General features: G+C 44.3%; 2 protein-coding genes across 3 annotated transcripts in view; both read left to right on the top strand.

Moving 5' to 3' along the window:
- The window catches only part of LOC106579837 (vinexin), a 34,219-nt gene extending 19,287 nt beyond the window's left edge, over positions 1 to 14,932 (top strand). Inside the window, exons 7-21 of the mRNA XM_082966848.1 lie at positions 2,286 to 2,321; positions 2,422 to 2,503; positions 3,026 to 3,140; positions 5,546 to 5,794; positions 6,011 to 6,121; positions 6,863 to 6,936; positions 7,659 to 7,686; positions 9,044 to 9,191; positions 9,934 to 9,992; positions 10,313 to 10,359; positions 10,610 to 10,724; positions 10,812 to 10,937; positions 11,865 to 12,451; positions 12,591 to 12,697; positions 13,256 to 14,932. Coding sequence (XP_082822974.1) covers positions 2,286 to 2,321; positions 2,422 to 2,503; positions 3,026 to 3,140; positions 5,546 to 5,794; positions 6,011 to 6,121; positions 6,863 to 6,936; positions 7,659 to 7,686; positions 9,044 to 9,191; positions 9,934 to 9,992; positions 10,313 to 10,359; positions 10,610 to 10,724; positions 10,812 to 10,937; positions 11,865 to 12,451; positions 12,591 to 12,697; positions 13,256 to 13,317 — 1,946 coding nt within the window. The 3' untranslated portion in view covers positions 13,318 to 14,932. The remainder of the gene's footprint in view (positions 1 to 2,285; positions 2,322 to 2,421; positions 2,504 to 3,025; positions 3,141 to 5,545; positions 5,795 to 6,010; positions 6,122 to 6,862; positions 6,937 to 7,658; positions 7,687 to 9,043; positions 9,192 to 9,933; positions 9,993 to 10,312; positions 10,360 to 10,609; positions 10,725 to 10,811; positions 10,938 to 11,864; positions 12,452 to 12,590; positions 12,698 to 13,255) is intronic.
- Positions 14,933 to 19,637: 4,705 nt separating this feature from the next.
- LOC106579838 (PDZ and LIM domain protein 2) overlaps positions 19,638 to 19,991 on the top strand; it is a 57,593-nt gene continuing 57,239 nt past the window's right edge. For both annotated transcript variants that reach the window (XM_014160099.3, XM_014160100.3), the window contains exon 1: positions 19,638 to 19,973. The gene's annotated coding sequence lies outside the window, so the exon portion shown is untranslated. The remainder of the gene's footprint in view (positions 19,974 to 19,991) is intronic.

Below are 19,991 nucleotides of genomic sequence, written 5' to 3'. Positions count from 1 at the left end.
GGGGGCTCTGAGTGAGCCTGGTGCCGACTCATCTGGGGTGACACGATAGTGCCCTGCCTGCTGCCTCGACTCCCTGAGGAACCCCCCCCAGCACCGACCAGCAGTGTGCCCTCTGTGGCCACAGATGGTGCAGGGAATGGCCCCTCCTCCGGTCGCCCTAAGTGCAGCACCTCCCAGCTCCATGGGTGTCGGAGCGGAGGTGCTGGGGGATGGAACTGACAGGCCCCGATCAGGACGTCCGCGAGTAGCCAGCAGGTTAGGGTGGTTTCTCGGCAGACCAACTCCCGATGGACGTCCTCGCGCAGACTGCACCGGTAGTGATCGATCAGGGCCCTGTCGTTCCATCCCGCGCTGGGTCCGGAAGTCCAAAGCGAATTCCTGCGCGCTCCTCGTCCCCTGCCTCAGGTGGAACAGACGTTCCCCCACCGCTCGACCCTCAGGTGGGTGGTCGAAAACTGCCCGAAAGCGGCGGGTGAACTCTGCGTAATGGTCCAATGGCCCACTCCAGGGCTTTGCCTGAGAGGCAGGAGACGAGGGCGGACACGCTCTCACGTCCCAAAGGAGCTGGGTGTACGGTCGCCAGGTTGAGCTCAACCTGGAGGAGGAACCCCTGGCATCCGGCAGCCGTCCCATCATACTCCCCTTGGAGCGCGAGCCGAATTCCACTGGGACCGGGTGAAGGAGGGGTGGACAGTGGGGCCTGCTGTAGTGGGGCTGGTGGAGGCGCTGGACAACCTCCTCCTCTCTCCCAACGATCCATCGTCTGCAGCACGCGATCCATGGCGGTGCCCAGATGTTGCAATATGGTCGCGTGCTGCTGGACGCGCTCCTCTATCGCCACAAGGAGGGCGTCTGCTCCTGCTGACTCCATTCTAGGTAAGTAATTCTGTAAAGTGTCTGTGTGTAGCTGGTGAGATGAGTCAGGTGCAGGACAGCAGATAAGAGCAAAGAAAGCAATTTTACTCAAAATATATCACAATACACGTCGTAAATACAAGGCTACACAATACGGATCGCAATACAAAAAACATTTACTCACAAATAAACATGGGGGAACAGAGGGTTAAATAATGAACAAGTAATTGGGGGATTGAAACCAGGTGTGTTTGACAAAGACAAAACAAATGGAAAATGAAAAGTGGATCGGCGATGGCTAGAAGGCCAGTGACGTCAACCGCCGAACGCCGCCCGAACAAGGAGAGGGACCGACTTCGGCGGAAGTCGTGACAGGTGTTCATGGTTTCCTCACGTGTAAATGTGGTGGAATTGTGAGGGAATTTAGTCAAGGTCAGAATATGGCATATCTGTAGACACACCTTTGCCACTCCTTCATTTATTCAATCTCCACCCCAAACTAATAGCAGGAGAATAACACACTATTCTCATTCTTAAATTCAAGGTCAGAATACGCATATATAGAGAAAATTGCATAAAAAGGGAATAATGTTCCATTTACGTGAGCTTAACTTGAGTCAGAATTCAGAATCGGGGCCCTACTGAATAGAACATACACTATATATACAAAAGTACATGGACATGCCTTAACATTTATGGATTTGACAATTCCAGCACACAGCCATGTGATTGCCATAGACAAACATTGGCAGTAGAGTGGCCTTACTGAAGAGCTCAGTGACTTTCATTGTGGCACTTTCATAGGATGCCACCTTTCCAACAAGTCAGTTTGTCAAATTCCTGCCCTGCTTGTCAACTGTACATGCTGTTATTGTGAAGTGGAAACATCTAGGAGCAACAACAGCTCAGCCGTGAAGTGGTAGGCCACACAAGCTCACAGATTGGGACCGCTGAGTGCTGAAGCGTGTAGCTCATAAAAATTGTTTGTTCTCAGTTGCAACACTCACTACTGAGTTCCATGCTACCTCAAATGTCAGCACATGAACTGTTCGTCGGGAGCTTCATGAAATGGATTTCCATGGCCGAGCAGCCGCACACAAGCCTAAGATCACCATGCACAATGCCAAGCATCGGCTGGAGCTGTGTAAAGTCAACATTGGACTCTGGAGCAGTGGAAACGTGTTCTCTGGAGTAATGAATCACGCTTCACCATCTGGCAGACGGACAAATCTGGGTTTGAGGGATGTCAGGAGAACGCTATCTGCCCGAATGCATAGTGCTAACTGTAAAGTTTGGTGGAGGAGGAATAATGGTCTGGGGCTGTTTTTCATGGTTCGGGCTAGGCCCCTTAGTTGGGGTGAGTGTACAATTTATGATTAATGTTCTCTAAATCCCTCTAACTCTCTTTGCTATCTTTGCCCATTTGTTAGAAACTGACGAGGACTCTGAGCGATGGTCTGCTGAAAGTGAGTAAAGTGGAAATAACATAGCCATGTTCTGGGGTGTAACTTATCTACTCTGTCAGATGGCCAGTCTTTGCTAACACTAATTTTGACTGATCCTCAGGGAGCCGGGCCCTTGCTGCTGACTCAGCCGGTGGGCAGCAGACTCAGACCCATATGGACAATTACGGAGCCCTCCCTGACTGGTGAGACTGGGAGAGACTGATGAATAGGACTGGGAGATTCCACGTTCAACCTCCTCATTTAAACCAACAGTAGAGCTCAGTGAGGTGGAAGAACTCATGTTGAGAATGTTAGAATGTATTTGTTTCTGTTACTGTATAACCATGACCAAGTTCACAGCATATCAGAAGCATGTGGTCAGCCATTGTGAAACACCTAGTTTGTGCTACTTGAGCCAACCTGGTAATTGGGTGAATGGTATAAGTGTGAATTCCAGACCCAGACCCAAGACAAGGAGTGTGGGGAGAGACAAAAACAAGTGCCAGGTAGACACGTTTGGATCTGTTCCTACAGGCATTGACAATGAAACCATGATTGTGTGTGTGTGTGTGTGTGGTGTGTGTGTGTGTGTGTGTGTGTGTGTGTGTGTGTGTGTGTGTGTGTGTGTGTGTGTGTGTGTGTGTGTGTGTGTGTGGTGTGTGTGTGTGTGTGTGTGTGTGCGTGCGTGTGTTCGTGCGTGCATGTTGTTGGGGATTGTGTTTCAGGAGTGAGCTGGGGGTTGAAGATAAGCTTTCAGACCGATGGGGGGAGCCACCACAACCCAGGAGCATATTTGACTTTGAGCCTGGACAGAGCACCACCTCAGAGGTCCACAGCCAGGTAAGGCCTTACCCTCCTTTATCAGGGTGCTTAACATGGAGCAATACCACACATTTTAATATAGATGGTACTTGGATTAACATATTTGTTTGTATTTAAAGGTTGCACTGTGGCAAATAATTCCTGATTTTACAGCAACATATTTTTCATTGAGGTTTTCAAAAGATTTGTGGCTTAGCTTCAGAACTATTTTTGAGAGTTTTTCTTTGTACTGTATTTGTTAGTGTGGAGTGGGCTGCCTACAATAGCTGCTCGTGGTGGCAAACACCTTATCCCTTTCTTATTAGGATTAGTTTGTGTCAATACCCTGGAATGCTTCTCAGCTGAAAGCATCTCATGCCAGGTAATCAGGAAGTTGTTAATGCGATCATTGCTACAATGGCAAACCCACACCAGCTGTGTTCCGGCTTTCTTCTTAATTTCGAGATCATAATTTGTAGAACAAACAAAAGAACATGAAGACAGTGTTTGTTAACCATGAACTGCCATAAAATACTGGATGGTCAACAGTGGAAGTATTGCTGTCTGTGATGTATGTGTTCCCTTGGAAATGTATCTAACTTTTCTGCCCTTACTAAAATGAGTAAGTGACTCGGAACTGTGTGTGTGTGTGTGTGTGTGTGTGTGTGTGTGTGTGTGTGTGTGTGTGTGTGTGTGTGTGTGTGTGTGTGTGTGTGTGTGTGTGTGTGTGTGTGTGTGTGTGTGTGTGTGCGTGCGTGCGTGAGGCCCTTTGAATACTGGAAGTCTGTCTGTTAAAATACCCTGAGTGATTAAGAGAGGAGTGTGTTTGTCTCTGGGCTGACGTTTTGAATGGCTCTTGTCGCCAAGCCCCAGATTTGGTGCAAATTGAGCCTGGCGTCTCACAGCGGGAAGAAAACAAATACGGGGCCCAGGCGTCTTGTGATACTGATTATGCGTGTTAACGTCTTGTGGTGCGTAATGTTTCACAGTATGGAGGCGTATTTCATTTACTCTGAAGGTCATCACCAGGCTTGCTCTAGATTAGGTAGAAGTTGTCCCTCACCAACTGATACAGGGTCAGATGTGTTTCATACCCTTAATGGTTAAGGATTGGCGGTAGTGTAATATGATCCTAGATCTGTGGTTAGGTACAGCTTCTACCTCCAGCAACTCCTCTCCTCAGTCCAGGCCAGCCTGTGTACAGAGAATCACACAATTACAGAGGACAGACCAAATCAAGTGCTGAACTCCTGAGTAGTGATATCATTGCCTGTGATTGCAGTGATGACTACTGACTGAGAGAATACTTTGGCTTTCACAGGATCTCACTCTGCCAAGGTATTTCAAGGAACATGAAAAAGAGGCTGGGAGTTGGTGTCTTAAGTGTATACCCTTTTAAAGTAGTGTAGCAATTCTTTCTAAGTTACTGGGCCATATGTCTTCTTAAAGGCCCAGTGCAGTAAAAATCCAGTTTTCCTGTGTTTTGCATTGGCTGATGACACTTACACTGTAAAAGTGTGAGAAAAGAAATTGAAAAAAATATGATCTCTGTTATTTCCTGATAGTTGCTGGTTGAAAATACAATCTACACAGGACCTTGTAATCAGCAGGTTTGGGCTGGAGTTTTGGCTTGCCTGGTGACATCACAATGTGGGAAATTGGTAAATAAACCAATAACAAAGACAGTTCCAAACCTGCCAATAACAGGTCGTTTTTTGTTTTCCCGTCCCCACTCCCAGACAGTCCTAGCAAAATGATTGCTTGAGAAATAGCTTTTTGTCAGTTTTATTGGAAAAGTATTATGGTAAGGTATTTAAAGACCCAGTGCAGTCAAGAATGTGATTTTCCTGTGTTTTATATATATTTCCACACTTTAAGGTTGGAATAATACTGTGAAATTGTGAAAATAATGATAATGTCTTTTTAGTGTAAGAGCTGTTTGAAAAGACCACCTGAAATTTCAGCCTGTTTCGGTGGGAGTTTTGGCCTGCCTGGTGACATGGACCTTTAATTGTTACCCCAAAATTATTTGATATTGATATAAAAATGTCTGCATTGAGCCTTTAATGAGGGAATGAGTTCTGTTTCATCTGACTGTTCAATTGTTTATGTGGATGTAGAGTTAATGAAGTGAATCAGATTGACTGACTATAAAATAGTCTACAGGAACGCACCCCTGTGTTTGGCTGGGTTCACATAAAAAAACACAGGTCTTGTATGTATCACAAACTATGATCGTGCTTTACTGTAAATCAAACTGCAGGGTTTAAGAACTTTTAGAAGAGTTAGATATAAGTTGGATCAAATGGGAAAGCTATAACAAACCAATACAGTCATTTACTGTTCAATACGTCTACTATGACCAACTGTTATCTATCTATATGACCAACGCTTAGGTCTCCCTGTCTGACTGTGTGCTCAGAGTATATGTTTGTGTTTCCCAGCCTCAGGGTCAGCCAGCCCAGAAGCCCCAGCAGCCTCCCATACAGCTGGCCCAGCACCCTCCCATACAACTGGCCCAGCAGCCTCCCATACAACTGGCCCAGCAGCCTCCCATACAACTGGCCCAGCATCCTCCCATACAGCTGGCCCAGCAGCCTCCCATACAGCTGTCCCAGCAGCCACCACATCACAGACCCACAGAGAAACCCTGGTCCCCCATAGAGAATCCGTCTAAGCCATCCGCCTTCGAGGTGAGTGCTCACAGTGACATGATAGTTGTCATAACCTCCACCATGATGGCCAAAGGCAGTGATTGTTTTAATGAGCTAGCAAAGAAAAAGGAAAAGTTAGCATGGAAAGATTGAATCATGCCAGGAGCATGCAAGTATGGGGCCACCATGAGTTACTGTATTTAGTTGGAAATTTGATTGATTCATTCCTTCCAACCACCATGCTGCGTTGACCAGGAGTCTCTGCTCTCTGAGCTGAGCTGTTTTGAGGCTGAGCTGGACTCGGACATCCAGGGCCTGGAGAGGAGACTTTCCCAGAAGAAGCAGACGCGGCGAGGCAGGGGTGAGGTACTGAGGCCCCCCTTGTGACTCTTGTGCTGAAGCAACCCTCCTCCCTGCTACCCTGCCTGTAACCCTCTCCTCACTCTCACACTCCTCTAGAAATACACTGAGAGGAGGTCTGGTTGCTTGCATGGATCATGTCAATACCATACCTCCCTGTTATCTCCCCATCTCCCCCTCCTGTGAGGACTGTTTGAAAGACAGACAGCCCTGCATGCCAACCCCGACACTGCCCTGTGACCCTGCTACCCCCAGGACCTCCCTGCCTTGCACTTGGATGTGTCTGCCTCAAATCACACGCCTACAAATCTAAACCCCCCCACAAATCTAAATCAGACGGCAAATCCAACAAGCATATGTTATATTTTTCCCTCACGCTTTCCGTAGAAACAGAGGTTCAATTCAATGAAGAACAGTGTTTGCAATACTGTATGCCTTGTATGCTTTTAATGCTGAATTAAAGGATTTCATTTCACTCTTCAAAACTTGATGCTGATTCTCTTCACAACCTTAATTTGCACCTCATCTAATCAGCTGTATGTGGTTGTATACCGCCACTCCTCAATCAAAGATGCCACAGAAAGATACTGTTACTAAACTTGTCATTGTATTCAATGGAGTGTAGGACCCAGGGGAGTTCTCTCTCCCTCTGGCTCATTTGGGAGTGGTCACCACCTCTGCTCTGTCTGAGTAGCTGTGAGATTTCTTCCAAAAGAGAACAGCCTTCAATGTGATCTCTGCTTCCAGGGTGCCAGGAACGCTGATCCAGGAACTGCTGCAGGGACAGGGACAGGGACAGGGACAGGACACACGGACAACAGGTGAGTAATGGGACAACGTTGTTGCTTTGCCTGTTGGTGTGATTGTACATACAATGGTTTTATCCCTTCAGTAAAAATATGTCTCAAGTTGTACAGGGTAGGTCATTGGGTGTAGCTGCATCACTTTTCTAATGTTGAGAAATATGTACAGGAATTGTTGTCGATACAGGAAACAGTTATTATACTGTTCATTGTTGTATCCTGCTACTATAGTTGCGTCCCCAAAACCATGTCAACATCAACTGATTCACGCACCATTATTTCATTTGCTCTGACAAATCTGTTCATGACAGAGGGGATTTACTCAGCAAATATTTTAGCCTTTTTTCAAATCATTGAGGCCTTTCTTAAGCTTCCTTATCCAGACAATATTTTGTTTTGGACAAAGATCAAATCTGGCAGTTGGTCTCACTGACATGAATTGTGCTTTGTTTTTAGACCATAAAGTTTTTTTTTACAACTTTATTGTCTCACAGAGGCTACAGATAATGCACTATTGACCTGTGTGCATCATTTCTGACACAACATACCACTTGGGTATGAGTAGAAAATCCACATGTTGTTTCTATAAGATACATGTATGTCAATGGTATTGAGACTATTGCTTGCGCATTACAGTTGGATGACTGATGCCTCTTCAGTGACTAAGCATCTACAAGTCTGTTTACAACCATTTGGATTGCTGTTGTCTTGATACTAACGGGTGGGACCCACTTCCTCAGGCTTGTATCTGTGTCTGTGCACTGGCAGGTTGGTCATTGAAGAGTCTAGCTAGACTGCGGCTTGATGACCAGTGCAGAGAGATGAAGCAAGTCTAAGCCATGATTCAAATTATTGCGGTCAATGCATTTTTGCAGGCATGTGAAATAACTGCCCTACAGTAACAATACCGTTTTTAAAGATAATGCAATTCAAAAGCTTGTGACTTTCTAAAGATATTCTCCAAAATGATCCTAGATTGTGTCGTTAATGTGCAGCATGAAGCCAGTGTGAACTGCAGAGGGAAGTAACACCAGGACATGCCAGGTTAATGGCTGAGCCCCAGGCTGGCTGGAGGCCACATACCAGACCTCCTCTGAACCCAACTCCCACGTTCTTAATCCAGTTACACATTTCTTCATCCACTATGGATACATGCACTTGTCCATCACACTACTGTTGCAGTAAGTTACAGTCTTTACAGTCTTTGGTTCCCTATCAGTTAGAAATGAGACAACTTAGCAAAATAAAGTTAGTCTTGCTGCCTAGTAGACACTTATAGAATACTTAAAAGTTGAGCTACATACCTTTTTAACAAGTTGAAGTTCAGTTAATTTCTTGCCTACTGTGTAATACATTCTTGGACAGATCTCTCCTAGTTGTTGTTTGCTAAACTGAGCTCATGCGTTTTGGCAAAGCGACCTCCTTCCTACCTCGAGACCTCAGAGTCCGGTTACTGAGCCAGTTGCTAAGGAGATGTAAAATGGAAACATACAACAGTAAGAATATGGCAGGTTTTTACAGCTTCCTGTTGTCTAGGCCTTCTGCTTGGCTGCAGGCAGACACAGCCAGCTGCCAGACTCTGACTGGATCAACAGGCAGGTGTGATGCCTTTCTGTGACTGTGTTTATCTGGTTCAGACAGTGGACAGCTGTTTACTGATCTAATGCACTTTCTCAGATACTGGTGTGTTTAATAATGATACTGATTTGCTCATGCTGCTATGTCTTTCAACTTCACATTTATTGGAGAACCCTGCATGATTTTTCCCTGTCATTTACACATGGTAGTAAAGTCAGCGACTATGATGATGACTATAAGTTCTCCAAAGACAGAAGGTCCCCAGACTAATTCTCTCTCTCTCTCTCTCTCTCTCTCCTCTCCTCTCCTCTCCTCTCCTCTCCTCCTCCTCTCCTCTCCTCTCCTCTCCTCTCTCTCCTCTCCTCTCTCTCAATTTTGTCATCTGTTTCAACTTTGTTTGATCTTTATATGCAAACCAGCAGCTGTGGCCAGAGGCTAAATCTGCATAACAAATGTATATACTACTGCACACAGTACCCTGTCCTTATACAGTGTGGAGCTCCACCATGTGGGCTGTTAATGTTGGGAAACATCGAATTGACTGGAGTTTGTGGGAGCATACAGTCATATAGTAAACCTGTTCTCTTTTCCTGTAATTTTTTCCAGCTCTTTGACTGGAGCAAAGCAACCTCTCCATCGTCCCATTGTCCCCACAACAGCTGTTGCTCAGAGGGCAGCCCCTAGTCCCACACATGGTAAGGCTATGTAGGAGTTGATCCTGGATCCAATCCATACATGAAAACCTTTATTCAGAAAGAGTGGTGCTAAGGCTAGGCCACTCAACATGCAGTCTCAGTAAAATGGCCCAGTAAAGACTAGTAACAGTAGGTATAATACTGCTGTGTACTTGAATGCTGTAGTTGGAATTTATTCATTTTAATAGTGGGTAATGTTTAAAATCTAATCAGTGACACTTCCATGGAAAAAAAGCCTCTACTAACGGAATACAGTAATTCAATATGGGACTACTGTTGAAGTCTTGTGATTCCTTGTCATTTCCTGCAGACTTTCCTGATCTGTCTGAATGAATTTGATATAAAACTGATCTGGGTTAGTGAGAGAGGTTTCTTACTTTTAGCATGGAAAGAGCTGTAGTGTATGGGTGGGGAGGTAGCACAGAAAATAGGGACTTAGGGCCGGAAACCTTGATTAAAGATCAGCTTTATCCAACTGTTTTTCTTGGAGATTAGTCTGAGAACCAGCCCAAAAGTTTGGCTTCTTTAGAAGAACATACATTGAACTGGAGAGGGTTCATTCAATGTTTACATATCTTCCCACCGACTTGATATAATTACTCTTAAAGCATCAAAAGCTGGATTGGGAGGCTATACAATTTCCTCATAAACCTTATGATTCTGCTCCACTCTTTTGACCCGTGTCTTGTTTCCTCACTCTCATCTATGTTACTCTCCACGTCTCCATGCTGTTCTACAATAGAACGCATCTCCCCTGCACCTGAATTCATGGAGTTCCCAACCAAAAGACAGGAGAAGCAGGTAGATGTCTTTCCCCTTCTTGGTGTTGGGATATGCAATTACTATACATACCTGTGTATACTGTACACAATGTGAAAACATTTTGAAAATGTATCTATGATCTTTGAGGAGTGAGATTCATCGATAGGTTTTAGTGCTTTATGTATTGTGGTCTGAAAATAATCTGTATATATGAACATATTGTTTTGTTTTCTTTTAGCTGCCCTGATTAGGATCTTGCTATAACTATCAACAACTGCAAGCTGGAACAGGCCTGTGCCCTTGTGAGAAGCAGACTTTCACATCTCACCAATAAACTTTTTTTGTGTCTGTTTGTACAGATGAAAGCAGCAAGAGCCAAGTTCAATTTCCAGGCTCAGTCACCGAAGTGAGTTATAATTCCTGCTGATCGGCTGCAAACCATTCCCTCTCACATGTCCGTTTAACTGTATTGTCAGTGAAAAGAAACGCACTCAATGTAATTATATCACATTTAGGCCAGTCAAACCTAATTTGACCAAACCGATTTTCTCAGAAAGCCCAATAATGTTAATATCGAGTTAGTAAAGCTGAGGTCTTCAATGAATCTAATGCATGTCCCTCGAGCCACAGTCTGACTTTTCTCCTCCTCTTCCTAGGGAACTGTCTCTACAGAAGGGAGACATTGTTTACATCCTCAGGCAGGTAGACGCCAACTGGTTTGAAGGAGAGCATCATGGGAGAGCCGGTATCTTCCCCACAACCTATGTGGAGGTGGGTGTGCATCCAACTAACCTCTGAGTGTCGATTTATGTGATGCCCTCCACATGTCATTCTGAACCTCACTCCTTTCCGCCACAGATTGTCCCTGCTACAGAGAAGCCCACACCCATCAAGTCTCCCACCATCCAGGTGCTGGATTACGGCGAGGCAGTGGCTCTGTTCACCTTCAATGCAGACCTGCCTGTTGAGCTGTCCTTCCGTAAAGTGAGCATCCTACTATGTATTCTATCTTTAACACCCTAATACCTGTATTAAATCATGAAGAAAGCCAGTGCTACATGCTGCAGCCTGGAATCAATGCAGGACATGTTCATAAAAAGGCTGCAAGTAAAAACACAGGGACAGGACAATGACACACACCCACTCCACAGCACAGTAATGCAACACAGGAGCAGCTTCAGTTACAGGTCCATCCTGCCCAGATGTTCCACAGAGAGGTTTAGACGGCCATTTCTACCCACAGCCATTTTACCCACAGCTTTTTTAATGAGTGTAATTGATGAACCTGTTTTATGAGGTCTTCCTATTGGAAAATGTTGTTGCCTGTTTTTTCCCCCAGAGTAGGTTAGAAAACAGCACTTGAATCAGACTATTCTTTTTGGGATACTATGGTACATGTGCCTTTCTGTGGGATACTATGGTACATGTGCCTTTCTGTGGGATACTATGGTACATGTGCCTTTCTGTGGGATACTATGGTACATGTGCCTTTCTGTGGGATACTATGGTACATGTGCCTTTCTGTGGGATACTATGGTACATGTGCCTTTCTGTGTCTTGTTTTTTTTTTTTTTATCATGTGTTGGTCATTGTTGCGTGTCCTGTCATTGTAAGTTATTGATGATGCATGCTGTGATAAAACAATTTCTCAAATTGGGATCAATAAAATAATACTCTACTCTCATCTTTAGCTTTAGAATGTTGACTGTCCTTTTAGAAACTTTTAATCATTCAAAGTATTCCCTCTCTACTGTGTCTCTCTCACACTGCCTGTGTTTTCTTCTTTATGGTTGATACACAGCTGTATTCAGAATTACATAGATAGGTAATTGTCACTGAGGTTTGAATGGATTACGTGAGAGTTATGGTACTTTTGTCATGAACCATGATGTCCCTGCTCCTCTTTCTCAGGGAGAGGTGATCAGTGTAACCAGGCGTGTGGATGACAGGTGGTTGGAGGGCCGGGTCCCAGGGACTACCAGGAGTGGCATCTTCCCCACCAACTACGTCCAGGTTAACAAGTTGCCACGCACCAAATTATCATCTGACGACTACCCAGTATGCCCCATGTCACCCACATCCCCAGAGCCAATGAGTCCAGGACGCCCTCTACACTCACCCTGCTCTCCTTTGACCCACTCACCTCTGAGTCTGACTCCCTCCTCCCGCAGCCCTGAACCAGGATATTCCCCCCTGAAGCCGTCCTCACCCATACCCCATGGGACAGTAGCTTCCCATTCACGTTCATCCCTCCAGCCCTCACTATCCAAAGAAGCACCCAATCACTGGCCACACCCCACTTCTGGGCCTGCCTCCCCCACCCCCCAGAGCAACCACTGGGGAGGAGCACAACCGGCTTTGCACAACTCGATTGGCAGAGCTGCTTCACCGTCCAATCAGATGTCCCCATCTGCCCACAGGGGAGGAACAGCCCCGAACAACATTCCCAAAACAAAAACGACCAACAATGCTGGCTCAACAGTAGTGCAACGCCAACCGTGAGTCAAATGTTTTTGTCAATGAAAATGTGATTTAATATAACGTGATTGAGGTACTGTTTATCTCATTTTTCATTGCCACAGTCTACTCACCTTGCCAAAAATCAAATCCCAAACCCTGGCCTGTGCTCTCACTCAGATACAAAGCAGTTTACAACTACAACCCACAGAACAGAGATGAGCTGGAACTGAGAGAGGGGGACATCGTACAAGTGATGGAGAAGTGTGATGATGGCTGGTTTGTAGGTAAGACATTTACACAAGACTTGAAGGGGCAATCTGCAGTAGCTACATATATTTTTGGACTTTATAAATTAATGATATGTACCCATTGATTCTTGAAGAATGTAACTTATAAATGCCTCATGAGCTTAGTTCAACTATCATACCCCATCAGCACCAAAAATAAGCTTGTTTTATACAAATGTTTGTAAACAAACTAAAATGTAAACAAACACTATATAGCCTCAAAACATGGTTAAAACTGTGTTTATTTCATGGATGGTCTGTCCTTGCATCCATAGCTCTGTCTATGAATTTTAGAGTGCTTACATTTCTCCAGCCCCACCCCTCAGCTTTTTTGCAGAATGTGCTGCGGAGGACATTTTGTTATTGTTTCGGCAGCTGATTGCCACTTTTAAGTTAAGTCAAATGAAATACAAGTGTGCCCTCTATCAGGCATCAAATGATATTACAAGTATTACTTATGTAGTCAGATGAATGGACCAGGGTTGTCTTGGCTGTATGATGTAAAGTAGGAGAGAACAATCTTTTGGTTTACAATGTGCTCTGCTCTTTCCTTAGGTACGTCAGAAAGGACACATGCCTTTGGGACTTTCCCAGGGAACTATGTGACACCAGTGTAACTGCTTCACCCTACCTGTCCACTCCACAACCACATGGACTGTAGTGGACACATGACTATTAGATCAACCAGCAGCCATATGATCAACCCCTTACCCCAACACCCACTGTCACCAACCTGGTTTAGTCAGGTCTGCATGTTCACATCAGCCAGTGACCACAGCTGTTGACCAGTGTGCAGCTAGTCTGGAGGTAGGAACACTGTGTGGTTTGACACCTCACCCCCAGCATGTGGTCCATCACTGAATAGTGTTGGAGTGATTTTCACAGACACTGCTTGAATGGATAGAATGAATGCTGATTATACTGTTCCAGGTACAGTATAAAGAAAGAACTTTGTCCTCATTGACTACAACTCAAATTACATTCCTTCAGTACAGTTCAGCTACTTCTATGGAGTGTTCGGCTTAGCATGCACCTGCTGCACTTTGTCACCCAAGTGCCATCACAGACACAAATGCCTGAGAATGTTCTCTATAATGTAGACAGAATGAATGTTGCCTTTTAAATGTCTTCCTACACTTTGATTTCAGATCAATAAATGCGTCCTGGGTGTGTCCGAGGCTACAGCACTGATATGACCGTCCAATATACATGAATGGATCACTTTATTATTTGAAACAATGGCATAAAACATTTGTTGCTTGGTTACGAAATAGTTCTGCTGACTCTCCATTTGTTCAAGATTGTATTAGTACTCTATGCAGCAGAGCAAACAATCAAGGCAACGTCTTCATGTCCTTCAGTGTGTTATTGTTCGCTACTTACATCTTTAATTAATCTCACATGTAATGATTCAGTCAGCCATTTGTGCAGCTTGTATTTCTGTTGGGAACAGAGGAGGTTTTGAGTGTTAAAGTGGAAGTTGAATGTGATGGTGGAGAAGAGGAGGAGGTGGTATGTTGACGTTAACCCCCCCAAGTGAATGCAACACGGAATGTCTTGACAGAACAGAAGTGGAGCTACACCAATTGTATCAATTCAGTGGAACTACTGACATTTTCAGGTCATGACCTAAGGGATAGCAAAAAGATGCCATTGCTTCACTTTGGAGCACAGATCTTTTCTGAAATGAATCCTGCTTGTCAGCTACAACATCAAAACCCACAATGGTGTTCAAACATTTCAGAAAGAAAGGCGTGAATAGTAAGATGGACCAGAAGATTGATTCCTTAGGCTACTGTACATTTGATTTGGTAGCTCAATTCTACTGCAAACTGTGTTTGTTTACTACTGTTTCTATAATCTGTCGCTTTAAAAATTAAACAATTTGCTTTGACATACAGTATACATTAAAACAGCGAATCGGAGGTCTGCATACAAGTGTAACCAATGGCAAATATACGTTTGTAAGTCAATACGAAGCAACTAAGCAATAATTTTATGTACTTATCCAAACCCTATCATGATGTTGCCAAATGAAATGTTTCTCTGCTTTGTTCATTAATGGTATTGTCAAAATGCAACATACCTTTTCTAGCCACAACATATGATTGTACAGGGTTTTAACCATGTATCAGATTAAACATAATATATTTCATTTAATACCAACCAATGTTCTTCAATATCTATGATACACATACATTACGTAATTCAAATAAACCATATAAAGTGATAGACCGGTTTTGATGTGTAACTCAAATTGATACCCGAGCAGTTTGACGTTTGTGAAGTAGCTTGGCCAGGGCTCTCCGACCCTGTTCCTGGAGAGCTACCCTCCTGAAGGTGTTCACTCCAACCCCAGTTGTAAGTAACCTGATTCATTTTATCAACCAGCTAATTATTAGATTCAGCTGCGCTAGATTAGGGTTGGAGTGAAAACCAATAGAATAGTAGCTCTACAGGAACAGGGTTGGAGAGCCCTGAGTTAGGCCTACCTCTATTTCCTTCATAAATATGAGTTTACAGTCTGTTTCTGCTCTCTGAAAAGGCAGATTTCCCACAAATGCGTAGGCCTGTTCTATTTTATTCCAAAGTGTGATCATGAGCACAGAGACAACCATCAGCACATGTGACTATAGCTAGCGCTCCATTTCCTCTTCTTACAATGTGGTCGTGTTCCCTGCTCAGGACTTGCGTGCATCAACCAATGGGTGCCACGTCATCGACAGTGGTGCCGGGCACCAGATTGTTATAACATACGCTGTGATGAGTTGATATCTAAAATTCCTATCAAGGTGTTGTAAGATCTAGCATGGGTCAGCAACGTCTGATGAGAGAAACACGACCATCACGTGCTTAGCTGATACGTAAAATGCCTATCCAGGTGTTATAAGATCTGGCATCCATCAGCAATGGCTCGGTAAAGGAAAGCGACTGTTATCTCAAGTTGCTAAATACAGTTGGACATTCTCTAGTTTTTTGCAGCGTTTATTTCCATTAATGTGTATGTAGTTGATTTCATGTTGCGTTGATTTTGCAATTGCAAATAGTGTTTACGAAAAGCAAATGCTTGGGCAGGGACTCATGTCTGAGCAGACTGTGTTTTGGCAACATATTCATGTCTCCATATCCCCTGTCGCCTAGCTCGTTAGGCCTACAGCAAATTGCTAGAGATAATTTCCCTGCCAAAATGAATTGGCAGAGTCTGCGGATACGACTTTTCTGAACCCTTCTTCCAGACATCTAAAGGTCCCGAAGCTTCTGCGCATGTGCGGGACTCTCTACTTTAAACACAGAGTCTCAGTTTCATGGGGATATGCATTTAGATCTTCTTGAGTCATAGTGTTGTTTCGAAGTAGCCTACAGTGTTGTTTTGAATACATGTTATTGGTCACATACACATGGTTAGCAGATGTTATTGTGAGTGTAGTGAAAAGCAGTGCAGCAATATTTAACAAGTAATATCTAAAAATTCCACAACAAATACCTAATACACACAAATCTAAGTAAGGAATGGAATAAGAATATATAAATATGTGGATGAGCAATGTCAGAGTGGCACAGGCTAAGATGCAATAGATAGTGTAAATTACAGTATATACATATGAGATGAGTAATGCAAGATATGTAAACATTATTAAAGTGGCATTATTAAAGTGACTACTGTTCTATTTATTAAAGTGGCCAATGATTTCAAGTCAGTATGCAGGCAGCAGCCTCTCTGTGCTTGTGATGGCTGTTTAACAGTCTGATACCTTGAGATAGAAGCTGTTTTTCAGTCTCTCGGTCCCAGCTTTGATGCACCTGTATTGACCTCGCCTTCTGGATGGTAGCGGGGTGAACAGGCAGTGGCTCGGGTGGTTGTTGTCCTTGATGATCTTCTGGCCTTCCTGTGACATCGGGTGCTGTAGGTGTCCTGGAGGGCAGGTAGTTTGCCCACAGTGATGTGTTGTGCAGACTGCACCACCCTCTGGAGAGCCCTGCGGTTGTGGGTGGTGCAGTTGCAGTACCAGGCAGTGATACAGCCCAACAGGATGCTCTCAATTCTGTGTCTGTAAAAGTTTGTGAGGGTTTTAGGTGCCAAGCCAAATTTCTTCAGCCTCCTGAGGTTGAAGAGGCACTGTTGCGCCTTCTTCACCACACTGTCTGTGTGGGTGGACCTGACAGTTTGTCAGTGATATGTACGCCGAAGAACTTTCCCCCTTCTCCACTGCTGTCCTGTCGATGTGGATAGGGGGGTGCTCCCTCTGCTGTTTTCTGAAGTCCACAATCATCTCCTTTGTTTTGTTGATTGAGAGGTTATTTTCCTGACACCACACTCCGAGAGCCCTCACCTCCTCCCTGTAGGCTGTCTCGTCGTTGTTGGTAATCAAGCCTACTACTGTTTTGTCGTCTGCAAACTTGATGATTGAGTTGGAGGCGTGCATGGCCACACAGTCAAGGGTGAACAGGGAGTACAGGAGGGGGCTGAGCACACACCCTTGTGGGGCCCCAGTGATGAGCATCGGCGAAGTGGAGATGTTGTTTCCTACCTTCACCACCTGGGGGCGGCTCGTCAAGAAGTCCAGGACCCAATTGCACAGGGCGGGGTTGAGACCCAGGGCTTTAAGCTTAATGATGAGCTTGGAGGGTACTATGGTGTTGAATGCTGAGCTATAGTCAATGAACAGCATTCTTACATAGGTTTTCATCTTGTCCAGATGGGATAGGGCAGTGTGCAGTGTGATGGTGATTGCATCATTTGTGGACCTATTGGGGCAGTAAGCAAATTGAAGTGGGTCTAGGGTGACAGGTAAGGTGGAGGTGATATGATCCTTGACTAGTCTCTCAAAGCACTTCATGATGACAGATGTTTAGTGCTACAGGGCGATAGTAATTTAGTTCAGTTACCTTTGCGTTCTTGGGTACAGGAACAATGGTGGCCAACTTTGGCCAGCAGACTGGGATAGGGAGAGACTGAATATGTCCGTAAACATACCAGCCAGCTGGTCTGCGCATGCTCTGAGGACTTGGCTAGGGATGCCATCTGGGCCTGCAGCCTTGCGAGGGTTAACACGTTTAAATGTCTTACTCACTTCGGCCATGGAGAGGGAGAGCCCACAGTCCTTGGTAAAGGGTCGCATCGGTGGTTTGGCAGAAAAATGCGACCATTCACACAAACATCCTAAAATCTCATCATATTTTTTTTGCTTCATACAGTGACGTTATACTATGCTATTATATTCAGTTCTGTTATGTAGAATAGGCCTACTATCATTATGGGAACTTGTAGACATTGATTCATTTTTCATCTAACTTTATTCAATTATGCACCAATCGTCAGAGTAGCCTGTAAACTAAAGTAGAGAATCCTGCACATGAGCAGAAGCTTCGGGACCTTTGGCTGTTGGGAAGAGGGGTCCAGAAAAGTGGGATCTGCAACCACTCTGAAAGTAATTTCACTAACCATTACAGTAGGCGGCTCAAGAAAAGCGTTCAAGAGTCAGTAGAATGGGACCTTAAGCACTTACACAAATTAGTAACATATTGTACAAATGCACTTACAAATTCTGAACTTATTGTACAAATTGGAATTCGTAACATGTCATGCAAATTGCTCACACAAAAAAAGCAGGATGTAGCATATCATACAAAATCGATGACATTATACACAATTGTGCACAATTTTTTGGTGGCCCGTTTTGGCTCGTGTGTCCTAATTTCAGAACTAATGGCTAAAAGTCAAACTAACCTCGATCTGGAACGCATCTTTAATTATCTAGTGGCCAATCACTTTGGACATTCTTTGTTCTCCAGGGGATTGCCTGTATGCACTTGCTCAGCAAGAGCTATCCATTGTCCCTGCAGCCAAGGGGGAGGTTAGTTTTGAGAAAAGTTTGCAATTCTCATAATAGTGTTTATTGTCATGTTTTGCTTTCCTACACGCCTAAAAGGATTCCAAAAGGGTTCTTTGGCTGTCCCCATAGGATAACCATTTTTGGTCCCTCTGTGGAAAGAGTTCTACATGGAACCCAAAAAGCTTCTACCTGAAGCCAAAAGGGTTCTTCAAAAGGTTATCCTATGGGGACAGCCGAAAAGAGTGTACTTGTTGTCCTTTTTCAATCACACATCCATGTATTGAGTCTTTTTGTGCCAACATGGTAATGTAAGAGGGATGTTATGGGGATAGTAGGCCTATATTAATAGTGCATGCTTCCTGACACAGAAGCTCAGTTGGTTTCAGATTTTCAGGTTGGATGGAGTGGAACAGATGGTATGGTACTTTATGTCAAGTTTGGGCTGACTTAAGCCAATTCATTTAGCTACAAGTTAATAAGTGTGAAGTGACATTAAGCCGACGTGTATTTTCTTGTAAGTACATGAATGCAGTTGTCACTACTTTCTGCACCTTTAGGCTATTCAATAAATCCCGTACCAATTGCAAATCTTGCATTCTATGCATACCTACAGTATCACCTACCTCCCTTCGCTGGATGGCATGTGTCGGCGTAGGCATATTTAGACCTATTGTATTTTGGGATCCCTATGGAGCAGTTGAATTTTGTAATGCTATGTATTATCTGCAGATGGCGCACTAAGACAAATGTGCAAGGCCCTATGGCCTGGTCAAGGCAAGAATGATCAAGTTTTTGTCAAATTAACGTCAGATTTGAATTTTCGTTGCAGATTAGAATTTACGCAGCAGGTTATGAGAATTGGGTTAAGGTTAGAAAACTAGTTAGGGTTAGCTAAAACGCAAAAAAATGCACCTTTTGGCATTCATTTGACAAAAGCTGGATCTCTTCTAGCCATTACCCTATGTAATATCTCAATTATCACCCACCCTTCCAGTATCCCAGACACGCCCAGCGTGCTCGTGCCTTTATTTTCATAACAGCACGTGGCACTACGAGCCATTATATGGGTGACCACAGGTGGTTTCATATCACTTCTGTATCCAGTACCCAGCAATAGAAGTCCATTTCAGAAGTCTTCTTTTCAGACCCAGAGGTTTTTCATCACACTGACAACATAGTAGCGCGAATTGCTCTCAGAGAAGGCTGCGATACCTGTGAGCAGATAGAACGGACATTGAAAACCTAATTTTTCTGTATTTTTGGAGGCGACTTGCGCGCAAGGGGTGGAGTGTTTCTGGTCCTGCGCTCTTTTAGTACTGTCTATGAGTTTTTGACTTGTGATAGGCTATTATTCATCGGGAGAGCCCCGGTGTTGGATCTGCCGGTGTACGGACACAATTCGACTATCACTGATTTATTGACCAACTGGATTGATTTAGGTAAGTGTAATAGGCTAC

The sequence above is a fragment of the Salmo salar genome, chromosome 20 (assembly GCF_965601325.2).
Source record: "Salmo salar chromosome 20, fSalSal1, whole genome shotgun sequence".
In the NCBI taxonomy this organism is placed as follows: Eukaryota; Metazoa; Chordata; class Actinopteri; order Salmoniformes; family Salmonidae; genus Salmo; species Salmo salar.
The sequence above is the reverse complement of the archived record's forward strand: the minus strand, read 5'-3'. Positions and strand labels throughout refer to the sequence as shown.